At 35.1% G+C, this 17,019-nt stretch overlaps 4 protein-coding genes across 4 annotated transcripts; 2 read left to right on the plus strand and 2 right to left on the minus strand.

Annotated features, from left to right (window-relative positions):
• Positions 1-205: 205 nt before the first annotated feature.
• Positions 206-2,701, plus strand: LOC142237645 (uncharacterized). Its single transcript, XM_075309027.1, has 5 exons — positions 206-617; positions 682-864; positions 1,158-1,511; positions 1,633-2,232; positions 2,316-2,701. The coding sequence occupies exons 1-5, from the start codon at positions 309-311 to the stop codon at positions 2,655-2,657; spliced, it is 1,788 nt and encodes a 595-aa protein (XP_075165142.1). The 5' UTR covers positions 206-308; the 3' UTR covers positions 2,658-2,701.
• Positions 2,702-4,134: 1,433 nt separating this feature from the next.
• LOC142237646 (uncharacterized) lies at positions 4,135-6,817 on the plus strand. The gene is made up of 5 exons (XM_075309028.1): positions 4,135-4,508; positions 4,672-4,869; positions 5,152-5,505; positions 5,699-6,298; positions 6,379-6,817. The coding sequence occupies exons 1-5, from the start codon at positions 4,197-4,199 to the stop codon at positions 6,718-6,720; spliced, it is 1,806 nt and encodes a 601-aa protein (XP_075165143.1). The 5' UTR covers positions 4,135-4,196; the 3' UTR covers positions 6,721-6,817.
• Positions 6,818-7,010: 193 nt separating this feature from the next.
• On the minus strand, positions 7,011-10,108 carry in (inturned planar cell polarity protein). The gene is made up of 2 exons (XM_075309029.1): positions 9,962-10,108; positions 7,011-9,762 (listed from the first exon to the last, which is right to left on the minus strand). The coding sequence occupies exon 2, from the start codon at positions 9,718-9,720 to the stop codon at positions 7,282-7,284; it is 2,439 nt and encodes an 812-aa protein (XP_075165144.1). The 5' UTR covers positions 9,721-9,762; positions 9,962-10,108; the 3' UTR covers positions 7,011-7,281.
• A 2,396-nt stretch (positions 10,109-12,504) lies between these two features.
• On the minus strand, positions 12,505-15,691 carry dpa (disc proliferation abnormal). The gene is made up of 7 exons (XM_075310235.1): positions 15,481-15,691; positions 15,120-15,424; positions 14,133-15,061; positions 13,700-14,071; positions 13,273-13,639; positions 12,757-13,209; positions 12,505-12,697 (listed from the first exon to the last, which is right to left on the minus strand). The coding sequence occupies exons 1-7, from the start codon at positions 15,545-15,547 to the stop codon at positions 12,602-12,604; spliced, it is 2,589 nt and encodes an 862-aa protein (XP_075166350.1). The 5' UTR covers positions 15,548-15,691; the 3' UTR covers positions 12,505-12,601.
• Positions 15,692-17,019: the final 1,328 nt, after the last annotated feature.

A 17,019-nucleotide genomic window follows, 5' to 3' on the forward strand; every position in this document is an offset into this window, starting at 1 on the left:
GGTTTTTGTTATTTTCGACCATTTTTTTAAATCATAGGGCTATTGATACTAAAAACATGTGATAAATGTAAAAAAAATGTAGGGCCTATTCAATTTACCATATGTTGAGAATGAGGTTCGGCCTCAAAATAACAAATGCTCACCCTTGTGGTTATTGGGTAATTGGTGTTGTGTGAAAACAATCCGGTTCACAAATGTCACGCACTAAATAAATAAACATAAGGACATAAGGAAGTGTTTTCGTTTCGTTTAATTAAATAAAATTAATTTAAATTTATTTTGATTTGACAAAAAATTTCCGTGCTAAAATGTTAATTTGTGGCAACATTTATTTGGATGAAATAAATGAAAAATTTATTCTTCAATGTGTGCTATGTGATAAAAAATCCAATGCCTATACAGAGTTCACGAAACATATAAAGAAAAAACATAAAAAAATCCAAATCGGATTGGAAGAAGATTCTCAGCCACAGTCCGTTGTGAAAGAAGAAAACAACCTATTGGACTTTGAGGACAACGAGGAAGAAAAACCCCTTATACAAATTAAACATGAAATGGAAATGGAGATTTTGGAGGGACCCAGCGATGTCATTAATTATGACATTCTTGAAGCTGAAGTAAGCATATCACAAAAACAGCGAAATGAAAGAATTGATTTTTATGTGTGTATATCTTCTGCAGGAGCAGGCTTTGGGCGACCCAATGGCTTTAGAGGAAAAGGAAACGTTAGAAGACGAATGCGAAACAAGAGACGAGGATTACATGCCTGAAAATGATTCCGATGACGATTGCGAGCAATATGATGAAGATGATGCCTGTGACTCGGAAACCGATATCGATGACGAAATGCCGGTTACCGACAAGGTAATGCAAAATGTGAAGTGGGATATTTTCATTTGATTTCATTTCACATCTAAAATGTTAATCCAAATATCTCTGTTATTTTGTTTTCCGACAAAACTCTAAACTAAAAGTGGAAAAATTTATATTTTTTGTTATCATATCTTGTAAAGTCATTGATGTATATAATCCAGCAATTTAATTGCATATTACATTACAAAATATCACGAAGTCAAGTGTAAAAGAGCATATTTCGTTACAACTATACAGTGGTATTTTATTAATTATAGCACAACTAATAATCCGAAATATTTCAGTTCAATCCAACATTTTTCCGTAGAAAACGTTTTATCAACGATTTTCTGGATCTCTATAAGAATCAGCCGGTCTTGTGGGATATCCATAATCCTGACTTTGAAAATCCCGTAGCAAGGAAGGAATGTGAAAGAGAAATTATAAAAGGCATGCAAAAATTTAACATATTTATGAAACTATCTGGATTGACAAGAGCTCTCAATACTGTTCACAAATATTGCGCTATTATTAAGAACAATATAGAAACGGGAAAGAAAATGCCACAGTTTACCATGGGCTACTACAACAAATGTGAATTTTTGAAGGATTTTCTTATTAAACGGAATATCAATTGCCAGCAATTCCGTAGCAAAATGGTATACAAATTAACTGTTCTGCGATTCAAGTGAGATAGTTGCCGTATGATTAACTCACGTGAAGCATAGAACAAACTCAATTTAAGTCGTTAATTTTTCAACATTTTTTTTTAATTTTTAGAAACTGGAATTTAAGGAAATGAATGAAAAAACTACAGCGTTTATTGATGTCTTTGCAACATTTCCCGTCCTTTATGATGGTCAACATCCCTTCTATGGTGATGTTAATGGTCGACACATAGCATTGGAAGAATTTTCTAATATACTTAAAACTCAGCATAATATGAATGTAAACGAAGACTCTATAACAAATATCATCGAACAATTACAATCCTGGTACTACAAGACCAAACAGCGTGCGGAGAAAGAACAAAGCAATATTACTAAAAGCGAGGAACAATATTTCAAAAAATGTAGACAGTTTTTGCCCGTTGAACGGTTACGAGAAAGATTTGTGTGCGTCGTGTGTAAGAACAATTTTAATCTTCGGCATAATTTACAAACTCACCTATTTAAGATTCATCAAATTGGCCAACTGCCTTTTGGATGCGAACAATGCGAAATGAAGTTTGAATCTAGATTTGCTTTAGTTGCTCATGTACGAAGAATACATATTGGAAAAACATACACTTGCAATTTTTGTGATAAGAAATTTGCTGTTCCTGCCGAACTAAAAAGTCACCTTACTGTACATTCAGCAGAGAAACCTCACACCTGCGAGGTACGTGGAGTTTTTGAGATTTTATGCCATATTTTTGTACCGATTAGATGTAATGCATAACACAAAATGTTATTTTTTTATAGGTATGTGGAAGATCATTTAGATTAAAATCGCAACTAAATTATCATGACGCCGCTACACACAAAAAACTTAGAGCGTTCAAATGTACCATGTGTCCCAAAGATTTCTTAAGGAAACGTCATTTAACCGACCACATTAAAACTCATTTAAATATCAAAGATAAAATATGCGAAACTTGTGGCAAAGGTTTTTCAAATTGTCACTCATTGATAAGACATCGACAAATTCATTCTGAAGTAAAAAAATTTGCTTGCAAATTATGTGATGCAAAATTCCATCAATTTGTGGGTCTTAATGGTCATATGAAACGGACACATAATATAGTTAAGAAACCATTATCGTAAAAGAATTGGATAAATAAATGCTAAGTTTATGGGCACAAAAATAATGAATATATTTAATGTTGGCTGTTATTTACCAATGGTAGGTGTTAGTTTACTTTTATTAATATTAGTTTTCTATGTGACTTTGGCCAAAGTGAGGATGGTGGAGTGGTAGGCATTGTAGGGTAATTTAAGTATTAATGATTAGTATTGATAACTTTACAATTACTATTAATGTATTACTATTTTTAAGAACAATACAATTTATTGGCCACGAAGGCTTACTGTATTGTTAAATAAATGAAATGAAATAAGTTCGAGTTTAAGGCCCGTATTACGATCGCATTTTTCAATATGGTCTATATACAATTATGAACACGAGTCTACCACAAATGGCAGATTTTTACTGTTTGGTAGATTGGTAGAATTCTTGATGTTTTGGAAGATTTTGCAAAATATTCCTCTCCAACTGCGAAATGCTTCATAAATTTTCTGTAGAAATAAAATTTTGACAAAATTTTGGGGGTTAAATAATATAGATCGATACGGGCCAATTTTGGCGTGGTTTTTATGGGCCATACACTAGTGAAATGTACCAAATTTCAACCGGAGCGGATGAATTTTGTTCCTTCAAGAGGTCAAATCTGGGGATCGGTTTATATGGGGCTATATACAATTATGAACCGATATGGACCAATTTTTGCATGGTTGTAAGAGACCATATACTAATACCACGTACTAAGTTTCGGATGAATTTTGTTCCCCCAAGAGGCTCCGGAGGTCAAATTTAGGCATCGGTTTATATGGGGGCTATATATAATTATGGTCCGATATGGTAAATGAAATTGTTATTAGAGTTGCTAGCAGTGCAACCGGTTCAAAAATTACATAGTCGTAGTTATATTTTATTAAACCGCCTTTGTCTATGTTTAGTCGGCTTCGTTGTATCATTCGGTAACGGCTATATGTTAAAAGCACTCCAATCGCACAACTTACACCCCCTGGGTGTCGATGATCGACGTTAGGCCAGACCATAGACAATAGATGTTATATAGATAGGCCATGGGTGTCAAACTAAGTTTGACAGTTCCGAAGATTAAGATTAAACGAGAAAAATAAGAGCACGCTTACAATCTCTTTCATTTTCCTTTTTGTAGTTTGCCAATTTTACACAAAATTAGAACGTTTATGAAGCAACAGAGGATTTATAAATAAATTAACATATTAAAAGTTCATATTTGAACAAAAAATTGTGACCAAAACCGCGAAAATACGAAATTTAATTTTGAGCAGCATTGCTCTTTACGAACAACACAAAAGCAAATGCGCGAAAATTAACGTTTGGGACTGACTCTTTACGAAAAAATCAAAACGAAATGTCAGAAAATTAATTTTTGGAACTGACACATTTTTTTAAAAAAGACACATGGTCTATCTATATAACATCTATTGTCTATTGACCAGTCGTATTCTTGATGGGGTGAGGGGGACGATGGAACGCTTTTGAATTAGGATTAATTTGAAAAGACCAATAACAAGAAATCTTCGATACAGGCAAAAATGATTATTTGTGGTAACATTTATTTGGATGAAATTAATAAGACATTTATTCTTCAGTGTGTTTTGTGTGAAAAGAAATCGAAAGCCTACACGGAATTCACAAAGCACATAAAGAAAAAACACAAAAAATTCGAAGAAACTGGGGTCGAATTTTGTGCCGAGCCACAATCTGTTGTTGTAAAAGAAGAAAACAACTACTTTGACGAGGACTATGACGAAGAAAAGCCTCTTATACAAATCAAACATGAAATGGAAATGGAGATTTTGGAGGGATACAGTGATGTCGTTAAATATGATATTCTTGAAGCAGGAGTAAGCTATCTTTCGTAGTAAAGCCGGTACTAAGCTTATGCAAAAAGCGTAGCTATAGTATCCAGGAAATTACCATTTGTGATATGGAAATTCACAGTCAAAATTTGGCTTTAGTACCGGCCTTCAACGAAGAAGTGAATTTTATGTGTGTCTTTGTTTGCAGGAACAGGCTGTGGGTGACCCAATGGCTTTAGAGGAAAAGGAAACGGATATCCCAGAACCATATGATGACGAATTTGAAGTAAAAGACGAGGATTATATGCCAGACAATGATTCCGATGACGATTGCGAGCAATATGATGAAGATGAAGCTTGTGACCCTGAGACCGACAACGATGAAGAAATGCCGGTTACTGACAAGGTAATGCAACATGTGAAGTTGGTTACTACTATCTCGAAATACGTCATTTGTAATCCAAGGTTAAAGAAAAATCTTAGTTTTTTTGTCTAAAAGTTCTCAAATCCTAAAAAAAAAAAACAAAAGATATATTCAATTATAACGTTATCATATTATAACGAAGATTCAAGTAACACCGAGTAAATTCTTGGTACCACATTGAGAGGGGTATTTTGATAATGAAGAATTAATGCTTTACCCATAATTTATTAATTATACTATATTTATTGTTCTAAAATATTTCAGTTCAATCCAACATTTTTCCGTAGAAAACGGTTTCTCAACGACTTTTTGGATCTGTATAAAAATCAGCCGGTTTTGTGGGATATTCACCATACTGATTTCGAAAATCCTGCCGCAAGAAAAGAAAGTGAAAAGGAAATTATAAAAGGCATGCAGAAATTTAATATATTTATGAAACTTTCTGCATTGAACAGAGCCCTTAATACTGTTCACAAGTATTGCGCTATTATTAAAAACAATATAGAAACAGGGAAGAAAATGCCACATTTTACAATGGACTACTATAATAAATGTGCATTTCTGAAGGATCTGCTTATAAAACGGAATATCAGTTGCGTGCAACTCCGCAACAAATCGGTATAAAATTGAAATTTTCTGCTACTCACGTGATGCATCCTATATTTGGTGTACATGCTTTTCATGTCCAAAGAACCATTTAAAGAATAAATTCAAAATTGCTATTTAAATTAAACCTTCGATAACTCACGTGAGATGCAGAACAGAACCAATTATATTCCTAAAATAAATTTCGATATTTTTCCAATTTTAGAAACTAGAATTTAAAGAAATGAATGATAATACCGTAGCATTTATTGATGTCTATGCGACATTTCCGATTCTCTATGATGGTGAACACCCCGCGTATGGTGATGTTAATGATCGACACAAAGCATTGGAGCAATTTTCTAATATACTTAAAACTGAGCATAACATAAATGTAAACGAAAATTCTATAACTAGTACCATAGACCAGTTACAATCTTGGTACTACAAGACCAAACAGCGCAAGGAGAAGGAACATAGCAAAATTACTAAAAGCGAGGAAGAATATTTTAAGAAATGTAAAAAGTTTTTACCCGTTGAACGGTTACGAGAGAGATTTGTTTGCAGCGTGTGTAAGAAAAATTTTAATCTTCGGCATAATTTACAAACCCATCTATTTAAAATGCATAAAATTGGTCAACTGCCTTTTGGATGCGAACAATGCGAAAGGAGATTTGAATCCAGATTTGCTTTGGTAGCTCATGTGCAGAGAATACATGTTGGTAAGACATACGCTTGCAATTTTTGTGATAAGAAATTTGCGGTTCCGTCGGAACTAAGAATACACACCAGTATACATTCAACAGAGAAACCCCACACCTGCGAGGTAAGTGAAATTTTTATACAATACGCGAATAAACGCTACATGTCATCCACAACAAATACAATTGTCTTGGTTGTTTTTAGCTATGTGGAAAATCTTTTAGATTAAAGGTGCAACTTGGCTATCATGTCACCGCTATTCATACAAAGATAAGAGCGTTTAAATGTACCATGTGCCCCAAAGATTTCTTAAAGAAGCGGGATTTAACCGACCACATCAAATCTCATTTGAACATCAAAGATAAAATATGCGAGACTTGTGGCAAAGGGTTTTCAAATTGTCACTCCTTGATAAGACATCGACAAATACATTCTGAAGTGAAAAAATTTGCTTGCAAGTTATGTGATGCAAAATTCCATCAATTTGTGGGTCTTAATGGTCATATGAAACGAACACATAATATAGTTAAGAAACCATCATCGTAAGTATTTTAAGAGTATTGGATAAGTAAATGCTAAGTTTATACACAAATAAATAAAAAACAGTGTGCCGTAAACTGGTATGCTATAGAGAATAGAACAATACTTTGTTTCTCCATTGAGGCAATTTTTAGAATCTGAGGTGATAATTCTTAGGTTCACTGCCAACGATCAACTTTGGAGCCCGTCTTCATTAGCTCAAACGTCCGTACCTTATTTACTGCTAATTATTGATGATTGGATTTTCACTCAGGAACATACAAGATTAAGTTACAGCACGTAAACGAAAAGAGAAGTTATTGATTGGTTATTGTATTTCGTATTTATTTGAAATTTCCAAATGCTTAAATCTAAATTTTCAAATTCGAAGGCAATTTTTTTAAATTCACCCAGAATAGTTAAATACATAGTTTTCAAAACACTAAATAATTTCAATATGTATTTCAAAGAATGGATAGTATTTTTTTGCTACTAAATGCATGGACGGAATACTCTCGAATTCAAGTTTTTTTTTAATATTGCACTTTACAATTGCATCTCATAAGAATGTATTGTTATCCTCGTGGATTAGCCAGATGGAAAAAATGATAGTCTGAAAGCCATTTCAACCATATTGGCTGGCATGTCTGGCTTATGACAAATGTATACCTCTTTCGGAGGCGATAGAAATAAGCGTCCTACCACAGTAAATTTATAGGTGACGGAATTATGGTCTGTAACTTCCATTGTCATGCCATGCTCTTTCACTGGGATCATAGCATTCGAAGATTTCTGTTGTTCTCTTGTTTGCCTACTACACTGCAGAATTTTTCGAATTCTATGGAAGCCCAAGTGCATTTCACGGGCAAACGGTGCTATATCTTTCATAGATTTTAACGGCGAAAATGATGTATTATTTATTCCGTCAACGTAAATGTAGTAGTAGATATTGTTTGTACAATCCGATGATATATTTATCGGAACGACGTTACTAATTTCTTTCCACAATGACTCTGTCACTTGTGATTTTAATTCTCCATCAATAGCACCGCGTAATATATTGTCCTCCATAAAATGTTCCCAATCAGAGCCACTATCACTATCATCGGCATTGGAAATTAAACGCTTTTTACTTGAATCATCTTCACTTGGAGTTAGACTGTGCACTGACGATCCACCTAAGGACGAGCATGGTTGGTGGACATCCTCTTCGTAACGTTGCGAATGATTAGCATTCGTTGCAGATGTTGGAGACTTACGATTCTTATTGAAACCATCATTTTTCTTAGAGTCTTTTGTTGGCTCGACATGTTTGCCTTCCACGAAGTTTGTCTGCACTTCTGGGCGTTTATTTGAGACAGACCAAAACATGGCTAATGATTCTATGCCACACTGCACAAGATGATCCAGTGTTTCCTGTATTTCTTCAATATAAAAAAGAGATGGTTGAATTTTGGAATTTATGCTATCTTCGTCGGAACAAAATAACTTTAAAATGACGGCGAGTATCAAATGGCCCCTTCCACAAACAGCCAAGAAATATCTATCGGTATTGTACTCGGGAATTTTTACCTCTTCCCAAATGTAGAGCTCTTTGGTGTTATATTTCGTGTTAAATTCGAAAACACCTCTACATCTAAGAAATACTTCAATATATTGTCTTAGGTCCAAGGGCATTTGAGATATAAGCATTAGGCTGTCGTAGTATAATGTGCTTCCATATATGAAGAACTCTCGATGTGTATGTAACGGTTCGTCGTTCCAATTACGATAGTCCATTGCTTCCATTTCACTTAAAGCATCGAACATACGCAATTGTGCTTCCTTTGGTAGAGGCAAATGGCGCGATTCCTTAAGAGACTCCTCCAAGAACTCACTACGTTTTCGTTCTTTAAGGGATATTAAACGCATGCGTTGCACATCACAAAAATTCCTCATAAAATTACGAAAGTTTGAATTCTTGAAGCTATCTAGATTCATATGTCCCTGCATAAAACTGATATACGTCATTAGTTCGTCCGTTCGCAAATTCCCCTCTGGCAATGAAACCATTGAAGCCAAATAGGAGACAAGAACTAAAAATCCATTTATTTGACGATAGACGACAAGATATTTTTCGTCATTAGCTGTTAGGATTGATGCGAATGGCTTGGTTTTTAGTTCCTCTGTCAGAACAGTACTCAAAGTAAGAAAACTGCCACGGCCTTTATAGAGAAAATTTTCGTTATCCTCTGGATAATAATATAATGATGATTTGTGCTCATCACTCTGGTAGCATTCGGGAGGAAGTATTAAAAGACCAAATATCATTGATGTCTCATTGGACTTTTGTAGTTTTTCAAAGTGCTGGACAAATTGTGTATAATCCTCTATTTTACATTCCAAGGTTTCGTTGCCGCCACAGCTTCCATGTGCATCCTCGGAACTTGCAGAATTCTGGCCTTGGAACTTAAGGCATACTTTTGTTGGCTCATCAAATTGCAATAACAACTCGTCAATATTGCTGGCTCGTATTTCTATATTGTCTAGAGATTTGAACCAATCCCCTCTGCCTATGGGAATGTGTTTGCCTTGTTGAAAAAACTCAGGCATGTCGTGAACAAAACCATCCACCATTAAACACTCAGATTGGTCAAAGAAAGGAACAACGCTAAATCCTAAAATAGATTCGGCAGCTGTGGATCGTCTCCCAAATCGATAGCGGTCACTCGCTGTTATAACAAGTTCCAATATTTTACATCCTTCTTCGCCGGTATTAACATTTGAGAATAATACATTATTAATTGAACTGGAAGTTTCAGATTTTACTGTTGGTTGTCTGCGGCTTTTCTTGCCACTCCTCACCAGATCTCGTTGAAATTCGACTTTTTCATATGTCCCAGTAGATTTATTAGAAGGAGTGGGAAAATACTCAATGTAGAACAACGAACCATCTTCTGCAACATGCTGTTCCCAATTAGCTTCACTATCACTACTGGAATCTGTATAAGAACCACTAGAATTTGTGCTAGTCTCTGCAGCTTGCATCCTTTATAACCCTCTATTTGTAACACTAAAAGAGTTAAGAATCTAGAAAAAGGAAAGAAATCAAAAATATCAAGCCTTTTTATTGCCGAAGAAATCTAATTTTTTAATGAATTACAGTGTTTTATTTCTAATGATTAAATCACAAACCAAATAAATAAATGATGGTTTGTTTAAAATCCTGTTTATTTGAAGAATTTGTAAAAATCCGTTCAAAAAGTCATAAAATCAAAGACTGACTTACCTGTTGCCAATAAGACTAACGAGATGAACGATGACAAAAAACTTCGTTTTGTTTCTATTTCTGTCCGATGAGGAAAGAATTTTACTTTAATAATGGTCGAAGTTGAAATTTCGATATAAAACTTTGTAAATGTTAATGTTGTTTTTGTTTACCATTTAGAAATAGTGTTGGAAAAGTAACGAGTATTTGATTACAAGTACTCGTTACTGACTAATTTTTTGAGTACTCGTTACAATTAAATGAGTACTTAATATCTTCAATACATTTGTTTTGTATTCAAATGTTTTTCTAACAACTAATTAATCAGGTCTTAACCAAAGACAATTAAAGAAGAAGACATGAATTGGGCTTTGATAGTGTTAGTGCTAAGAACCAGAGATTAGCCCCATACTTGTAGGAAAAGCGCTTCGAACTTACTGGTTTGATACAGACAATTTTTATTTTGCTATTTTCTCAAAAGTTCCTGCCAATTTCTGTGTCGTTTGCACTAAATTATTAATTAAATGTTTCATGAAGTGTTTTTGTTCTTTTAAAAGTTAAAAAAATTGCTAAAATAAGAGAATTAGGTTTTGTTACGAATGCAAAATGAAAAGAGAAACCGAAAAAAAGTTGCAACTTCTCATCGAACATGTATGGGGCTAATCTCTGGTTCTTGAGAAAAAAGAATAACAACATGCCCAATTCATGTCTTCTTCTTTAATTGTCTTTGGTCTTAACATTAATTTTAGTAATCAAAAGACCGTTAGAGTATAAATAAAATATCCCACGGAAATTTGGATGATGATGCTTAAATATGTTAAAGTACCAACATGTGTCTCTATCCATCGAACAAAAACATAAAACGACATCGTAAACTATAAGAAAAAAAAACAATTTTCTTAATATAAAGAGAACCTTTTTAAAATCTAATTTATTTATTCTAATTTTATTCATTTTTCAAACAATAAAGGTTAACATGCCTCAAGAGACGACATTCACTCACCGAGACATTTGAATCGAGTGTGTCTGTCTTTACGAAAGTACTTTGTGGGAGAAGTATTTAGGAAGGAAAATGCCGGGCTTTTCATTTCCCAAAGAAAATTTTAAGAATTCCATCATCGGCAAGACAATGATATGAAGAAACATTCAAAAGCCATGAAATGAAGAAAAGGAGCCATGGTAAATCGCATGCATGTTTCATGACATGCCTTATAATTGTAATCAAATGTGAAAAATATTTTCAAGAAAATGGTTTCTTCCCATCTACAAGAATTTATTTTTTCTCTTTTTTCAAATTTGAGATTTCAACTAGGTGCCTTCTGGCGGTCTCATGCAGATGGTTTCTTCCAATTTTCCATATCAAAATGAAATGAATGATCTGTGTGAGTCTGTATATATTGACATGACAAATTGTAAGTAAAATGACAATTGCACGTAAAGGCCGGACAGGGGGCTAATCACGGCATTCGATATCGAGAACTTTTGATCGAAATCTAAATTTTTCGGATCACGGGAGTCGATATCGACTTTTTTTGATCGACAATTTTTTCGATTGGTAAATTGCAATCGTAAAACATTTTAACTTGTTTTTTACATTGTTTTCGCCATATAGGAATAGTAAATATATTAGTTTTAGTTCGAGTTGTTGCTAATTTGTAGTAAATTTACATATAATTAACATATTTTGAATATTTAGGACTAATGCAACTCCAATAAAAGTTAAACAAAAATTGGTCATCCTAGCTTGGCAAAGAATCATATATAAAGTGCACATGCTAGATCGATATCCTAGAGATTGTGATCAACCAATTACCGTACCATTCCGTGACAACATAACGCTTCTAGACCACCTTGTAAGAATAGTGAATTGTGAAGGCTTCCACTCGAAAAAAGTTTTAAGACGGCAGACAATTGTAATGCGATAGAATTGACGTTGACATGCCACCAAAAATTATTTTCCATTGGAACGCCTCCTTCGTCAGCCAAAATCGTCCTTTGAGCCTGCAAAAAGTGACTTTCTGACAGTGCATACCATTTCAAAACCATGTAGTTACACCAATAACAATGTGCACATTTATTCCTTATTTGTTGCCAATTTTTTTTATTTTCATCTCATCCTCCATTATGGAAGGAATTCGGAGGAATGTGAAAAGAGATATGGGTCCATAAGATATAATGCAATACCATTTACTTTTTACTTTGAAACCTCCAAAAATATGTTTTTTCTACATTCTATTTTGTGACGCTAACTTAATTTTGTCATTTCATTTTGTTCTGCTTCGTTTTTTGCTGTTGGCAATGCTTGAGAAATTGCATAAAATTTCGATCGAATGCCATGATCCAAACTTTTAATCGTATCGACAATTTTTTCGATACGATTATGAATTCGATATCGAATGCCGTGATTAGCCCCCAGCACTCTTTAATAAGAGAGGAGTCCCCAACATGCGGTATAACAACGGACTAAATATTCCAAGTGAGCTTAAAATATCGAGCTGCCACTATACCACACTTACCCTACTTTTCGTGTGCCAACATTTGACAGCCAACCGCCCGGAAGATAGTTATTAATGTATAAAATAACAGTTTTATTTGAATAAAAAATATACGAAGAATGAGTTTTGTAAAAAACAAATTAAACATTGATCTTAACTACAAACTTTAGCATATTCGAATTGTGTTTTTACCCATAACGACTATAACACCCTCATCTTGAATTTCTTTAAGGGCATCTTCAAATTGTTCTCGGGTAATAAGCTAAAAATAAAAATAATTTAAAAAAACGGAACAATCGCTTTGTATGCGACTAAACTTACAATTTGAGATGACTCCTTAATTTCTTTAAAAAGTTTTTGATATGGAACTGTAGGTATTTTGCCCTTTTTCTGAAGGTTCTCTTTTATAGCAGCTACTAGGTCAGCCCGTTTCTTACGAGCAGCTGTCGAAAGACCTGTAGTCAGAATGCCTACATCTATTTTTCCAGATAACGGATCGGTGGCTGATTGTTTCAATGCTTCACGATGTAGACGCCATGCTTCCTCAACATCCTGAACTGTAACTTGTTGGCTTAGGCGAACTTTAGCATGAGCCTCTGAGAGCCGAATCAAACTTTCCAACTGTCGAGGATATGCCGAAATTTGACCGCGACCCGCTCCTACTTTACGCATATCAACATATGCTTGTATAAGACGTTGTTGAGCCTCCTCTGATAATGTTGGAGAAATGTGTTCTCTAGCATAAGCTATGTAATCCCTTAAAACACTCATATCCTAAAGAAACATATAGAAATTACAAATATTGGATTACCTATGGGTCGATCGTGATTAACTTACAAACATCGTGTCTTCCTCTTCATGACGTGTAACGTAATACATAGAAACTAAATGACCAGCTAAACGCCTGTCGAATACCTCATCTTGAGGATCCAATACTAAAAATATTAAATCAAAACGCGATAGCAATGTGTGCGGTAAATGAACATTGTCAATGATATTCTTCTTTTTATTCCATTGGGACTCAGCAGGGTTGGCTGCAGCTAGGATTGAAGTTCTTGCATTCAATTGGCAAATGATACCAGCTTTTGCAATACTTAAAGTTTGCTGCTCCATAACTTCGTGTAAAACGCTGCGAGTTGCATCGTTCATTTTATCAAATTCATCAATGCAGCAAACACCATTGTCCGCAAGTACTAACGCACCACTAAAATGAAAATAATTTTATTTCTTAGTTTTATTCTCCAACATGAATAATATTACTTACGTTTGCAAAACTAACTGTCTCGTTTCTGGATCTTTCGTAACATAAGCAGTTAGACCTACAGCGGAAGAACCACGTCCGGATGTGTATTGCGAACGAGGAACTAAATTGAAAACGTATTGTAATAATTGGGATTTAGACGTGCCAGGGTCCCCACACAATAACAAATGAATTTCTGATCTGAAATTTTGCCTTCCCATTGTGGAGTGCTTCTTCTTAGTGCCCCCAAATAGCTGGAGCAATATCCCCTTTTTAATGTCATCATTTTCGTATATTGAAGGAGCAATGGCTCGAGATAATCTGTCGTAGATATCAGGTTTTTGGGATAGTGCGTGTAATAGTTCAACTCTTTCCGGCGGGAAAATATGATCTTTCCTAGAAATAGTAAAATGTATTAATAAGGAGCTTGTAGTTAAAAGGATAGTTTCAATCCTACCCTTCCTCTTCTTCATATAGCCTTTTGTTGTCGACTTTACGGAAATGAACTACATCAACATGAGTTTTATAAACGCTCTTTACAGCCGACGTTGTTCGGTTGGTTTTAATTGGGGTGGCTCTATAAATTCCGGTCACCGTAATACGATCTCCGGGTTGAACTTTGTCAACCAAATCGTTATGAGCATATAGCAAGACGTTATGAGGCGTTTGTCCAGCGGCCATATCATCTGGTGATTCCTGGAGTTTTATCAATTGCTTGTCAGTAAATTCAGATCTATTGTGCACTAAACGGAAGCAGTGATTGGTGTTGCAGTTGGTGCACAAGGTAGGCTGCGCAATACGACCGCGATCAACTTCAACAGTTGTCACAAAGTCACAAATAATGCATTTGAAAAACGCCTCTCTCATTTCTGGTATAACATTTGAAGTCCTGATTACCATACCACTAATACTAATAAGCTGATCCATATCTTCGGGATTTAGAGAGCGCATGTTGCGGGTTTTGTCAGCATTAAAAGGCCGAACTTGTATCTGGTGCTCAAGGATAGCAGCAGGGAAACGTTCAAAAAACATTTCATTGACCGCCATGTCGAAACTTGGAATAACTTCTTGTGGATAACATATGAGTTGGCGGTAAAGAGCTTCATCAAAAGTTTTCAAATGAGCGCAATTTAGATTTAAATATGGCTCTTCGAGAGTGTGAATTTCTTCCATTTTTTGTAGATATAATGGCTGGTTCACATCAGTGTTTTCCGAAATTTCATCCTGTTCAGCCAACGGGTCAATATATCGTAATAAAAACTGCTTGAATTTGGTTTTGCAATGGCTAACGACAACATTTGTGCCCCAAACGACCATTTGGGGTGCTGATGAAACTTCGGAAGCTGGATCCGTTGTTTCGGATTGGCGTTCAGGTATGGGATCCAGCTACGCAAACAAATTGTTGGTTAAAATGCTATGTACATTTTCGATTTCTTATACCTACCCCAGTACCTCCAATGGCAACCTGTCTCATCTTTTTATCTGTGCGTATATCTGGACGTGCTCTTAACGGTGTTCCACGAATTCCAGAACGAGGGGTGCGTATAGATCCCATTGAACTAGGGGTACCATAATTCAAAGGAGAAGATAAATCTATTTCACTCATGTTTGCACCAAGACCTCGAGCTGGGCTAGTGGCTGGTAAACTAATATTACCCGGTGAAGTTGGGGGCAAGCTGATATTATCCGAAGCTTGACCATGGTTGGGCCCCATTCGCATAGGCGTCTCAGCATCTGGAGCATTTATTGCTTAAAACAACTGGCCATTAGTGGAAGAACATTTAATTTAGCATCCAAGAACTTACAACGTGTGGGGGTTTTCTGACCCTTGGACATTATGCCGCTGCTAGGAGTACGCGCCGGACTTGACATTTTTCGTTACTCTTCTTTCTTTTTAAATTAATTTTCCAAATCAACAATGCTCTTCTTCGGGAGCCTAAATAGCAATAACTAAAAGCAAACTTAATTGATGCTTTGAAGCAAGCTACTAACTATGCCACAATGTTATGTTTGCAAAATTATGGCGCGTAAAAGTGCAACACAGAGTTGCATGTAAACTTATATGAAGAAATAGGTAATCGTCGGCGTACACTTTGTGTGCCGTTCACATGATAATTTTATTCGTACAATGTATCTCAGCGATTGACTATTTTACAAGATTTTTTCGAAAATACAGAAATATTTTGTACGAATAACTGTATTGTGCCACCACAAAAGCGCACACAATAGTTTTATAAAAATTTCACAACAAATTGGTATTGAATAAGTATGGTGAAAAGATTAACATTTTGGAAGAATATACAACAATTATAATTTTTCTGGTTTAAATATTTATGTATAATTGGTATCGAGAAGAATCGACATATTAGGCGATAGTGTCGACTGGCAGAAGATATTAAGATTGTAAAAATTCTGTATAGACAAGGGATATTTTTTCGGATACTGGTGACCCGTTCAGACTATAAGTTATTCGGTACGAAATTTTTGAGTTTTTAAACAAGCTTATAATGTGGCCAATCGATACGAATTGTCGGCGATGACTAAATAATCAAGAAATATGCCATCGATCACATTAACAAGCAGCAGTATCGATTATGCGGTCGGACATAACATATAATGTGGCCAACATCTGGGATATGTTCGAAACGAGGCCTGTCGTCCGGATAAACTTATAGCCTGGACTGTGCATTAAGGTTGAATTACATACCATGTGGTAATTGATGGAAGGATTGATTTTATTTTTTCAAGTTTGAAGCACTCTAACCAAGCTGTTGCTTCAAAGAGAAAATTCAATATCATTACCGCATGGTATTTGGGAGCCCAAAACATGCTTGGTGAGAACACCGTAATACACAATATATGGGACATGTTCGACATGACCACTTATGCGCTTTACAGACTATCAGTTTTTTCCGGACGACAGTGCTCGTGTCGAACATATCCCAAACATTAGGTCTGTTCGCGTACTTTTCCAGTAAAAAATATCCAGTAAAAACTAGCAAGAGAGTAAGAGTATATTTTACACTCTTTGCTTAAAATTGCTGAAAAGTACACGAACGGTATCCAGTAACTATTTGCACATTGAAAATTTCAGCTGCTAAAACATTGAAAACAAAAAACGAATCATGTATATTTAACTTCCAATCGTAGTTGCCGAACATGTACATTGTATTGGTACTTTGTTTGTTTTCAATAACCAGCTGGCAACGCATGCTATGGTTTGCAAGATTTTACTGGGGAAAAAATCTCTAGCAAAAACTTGCAATTTCTCTATCTCATAACTGTCAAATGTAGTCTCTCTCCGGCTCTCTTTTGGTGGCGTTTTGGTGTAAACGAACGACTTC

This window comes from Haematobia irritans, chromosome 5 (genome assembly GCF_050003625.1).
Source record: "Haematobia irritans isolate KBUSLIRL chromosome 5, ASM5000362v1, whole genome shotgun sequence".
In the NCBI taxonomy this organism is placed as follows: Eukaryota; Metazoa; Arthropoda; class Insecta; order Diptera; family Muscidae; genus Haematobia; species Haematobia irritans.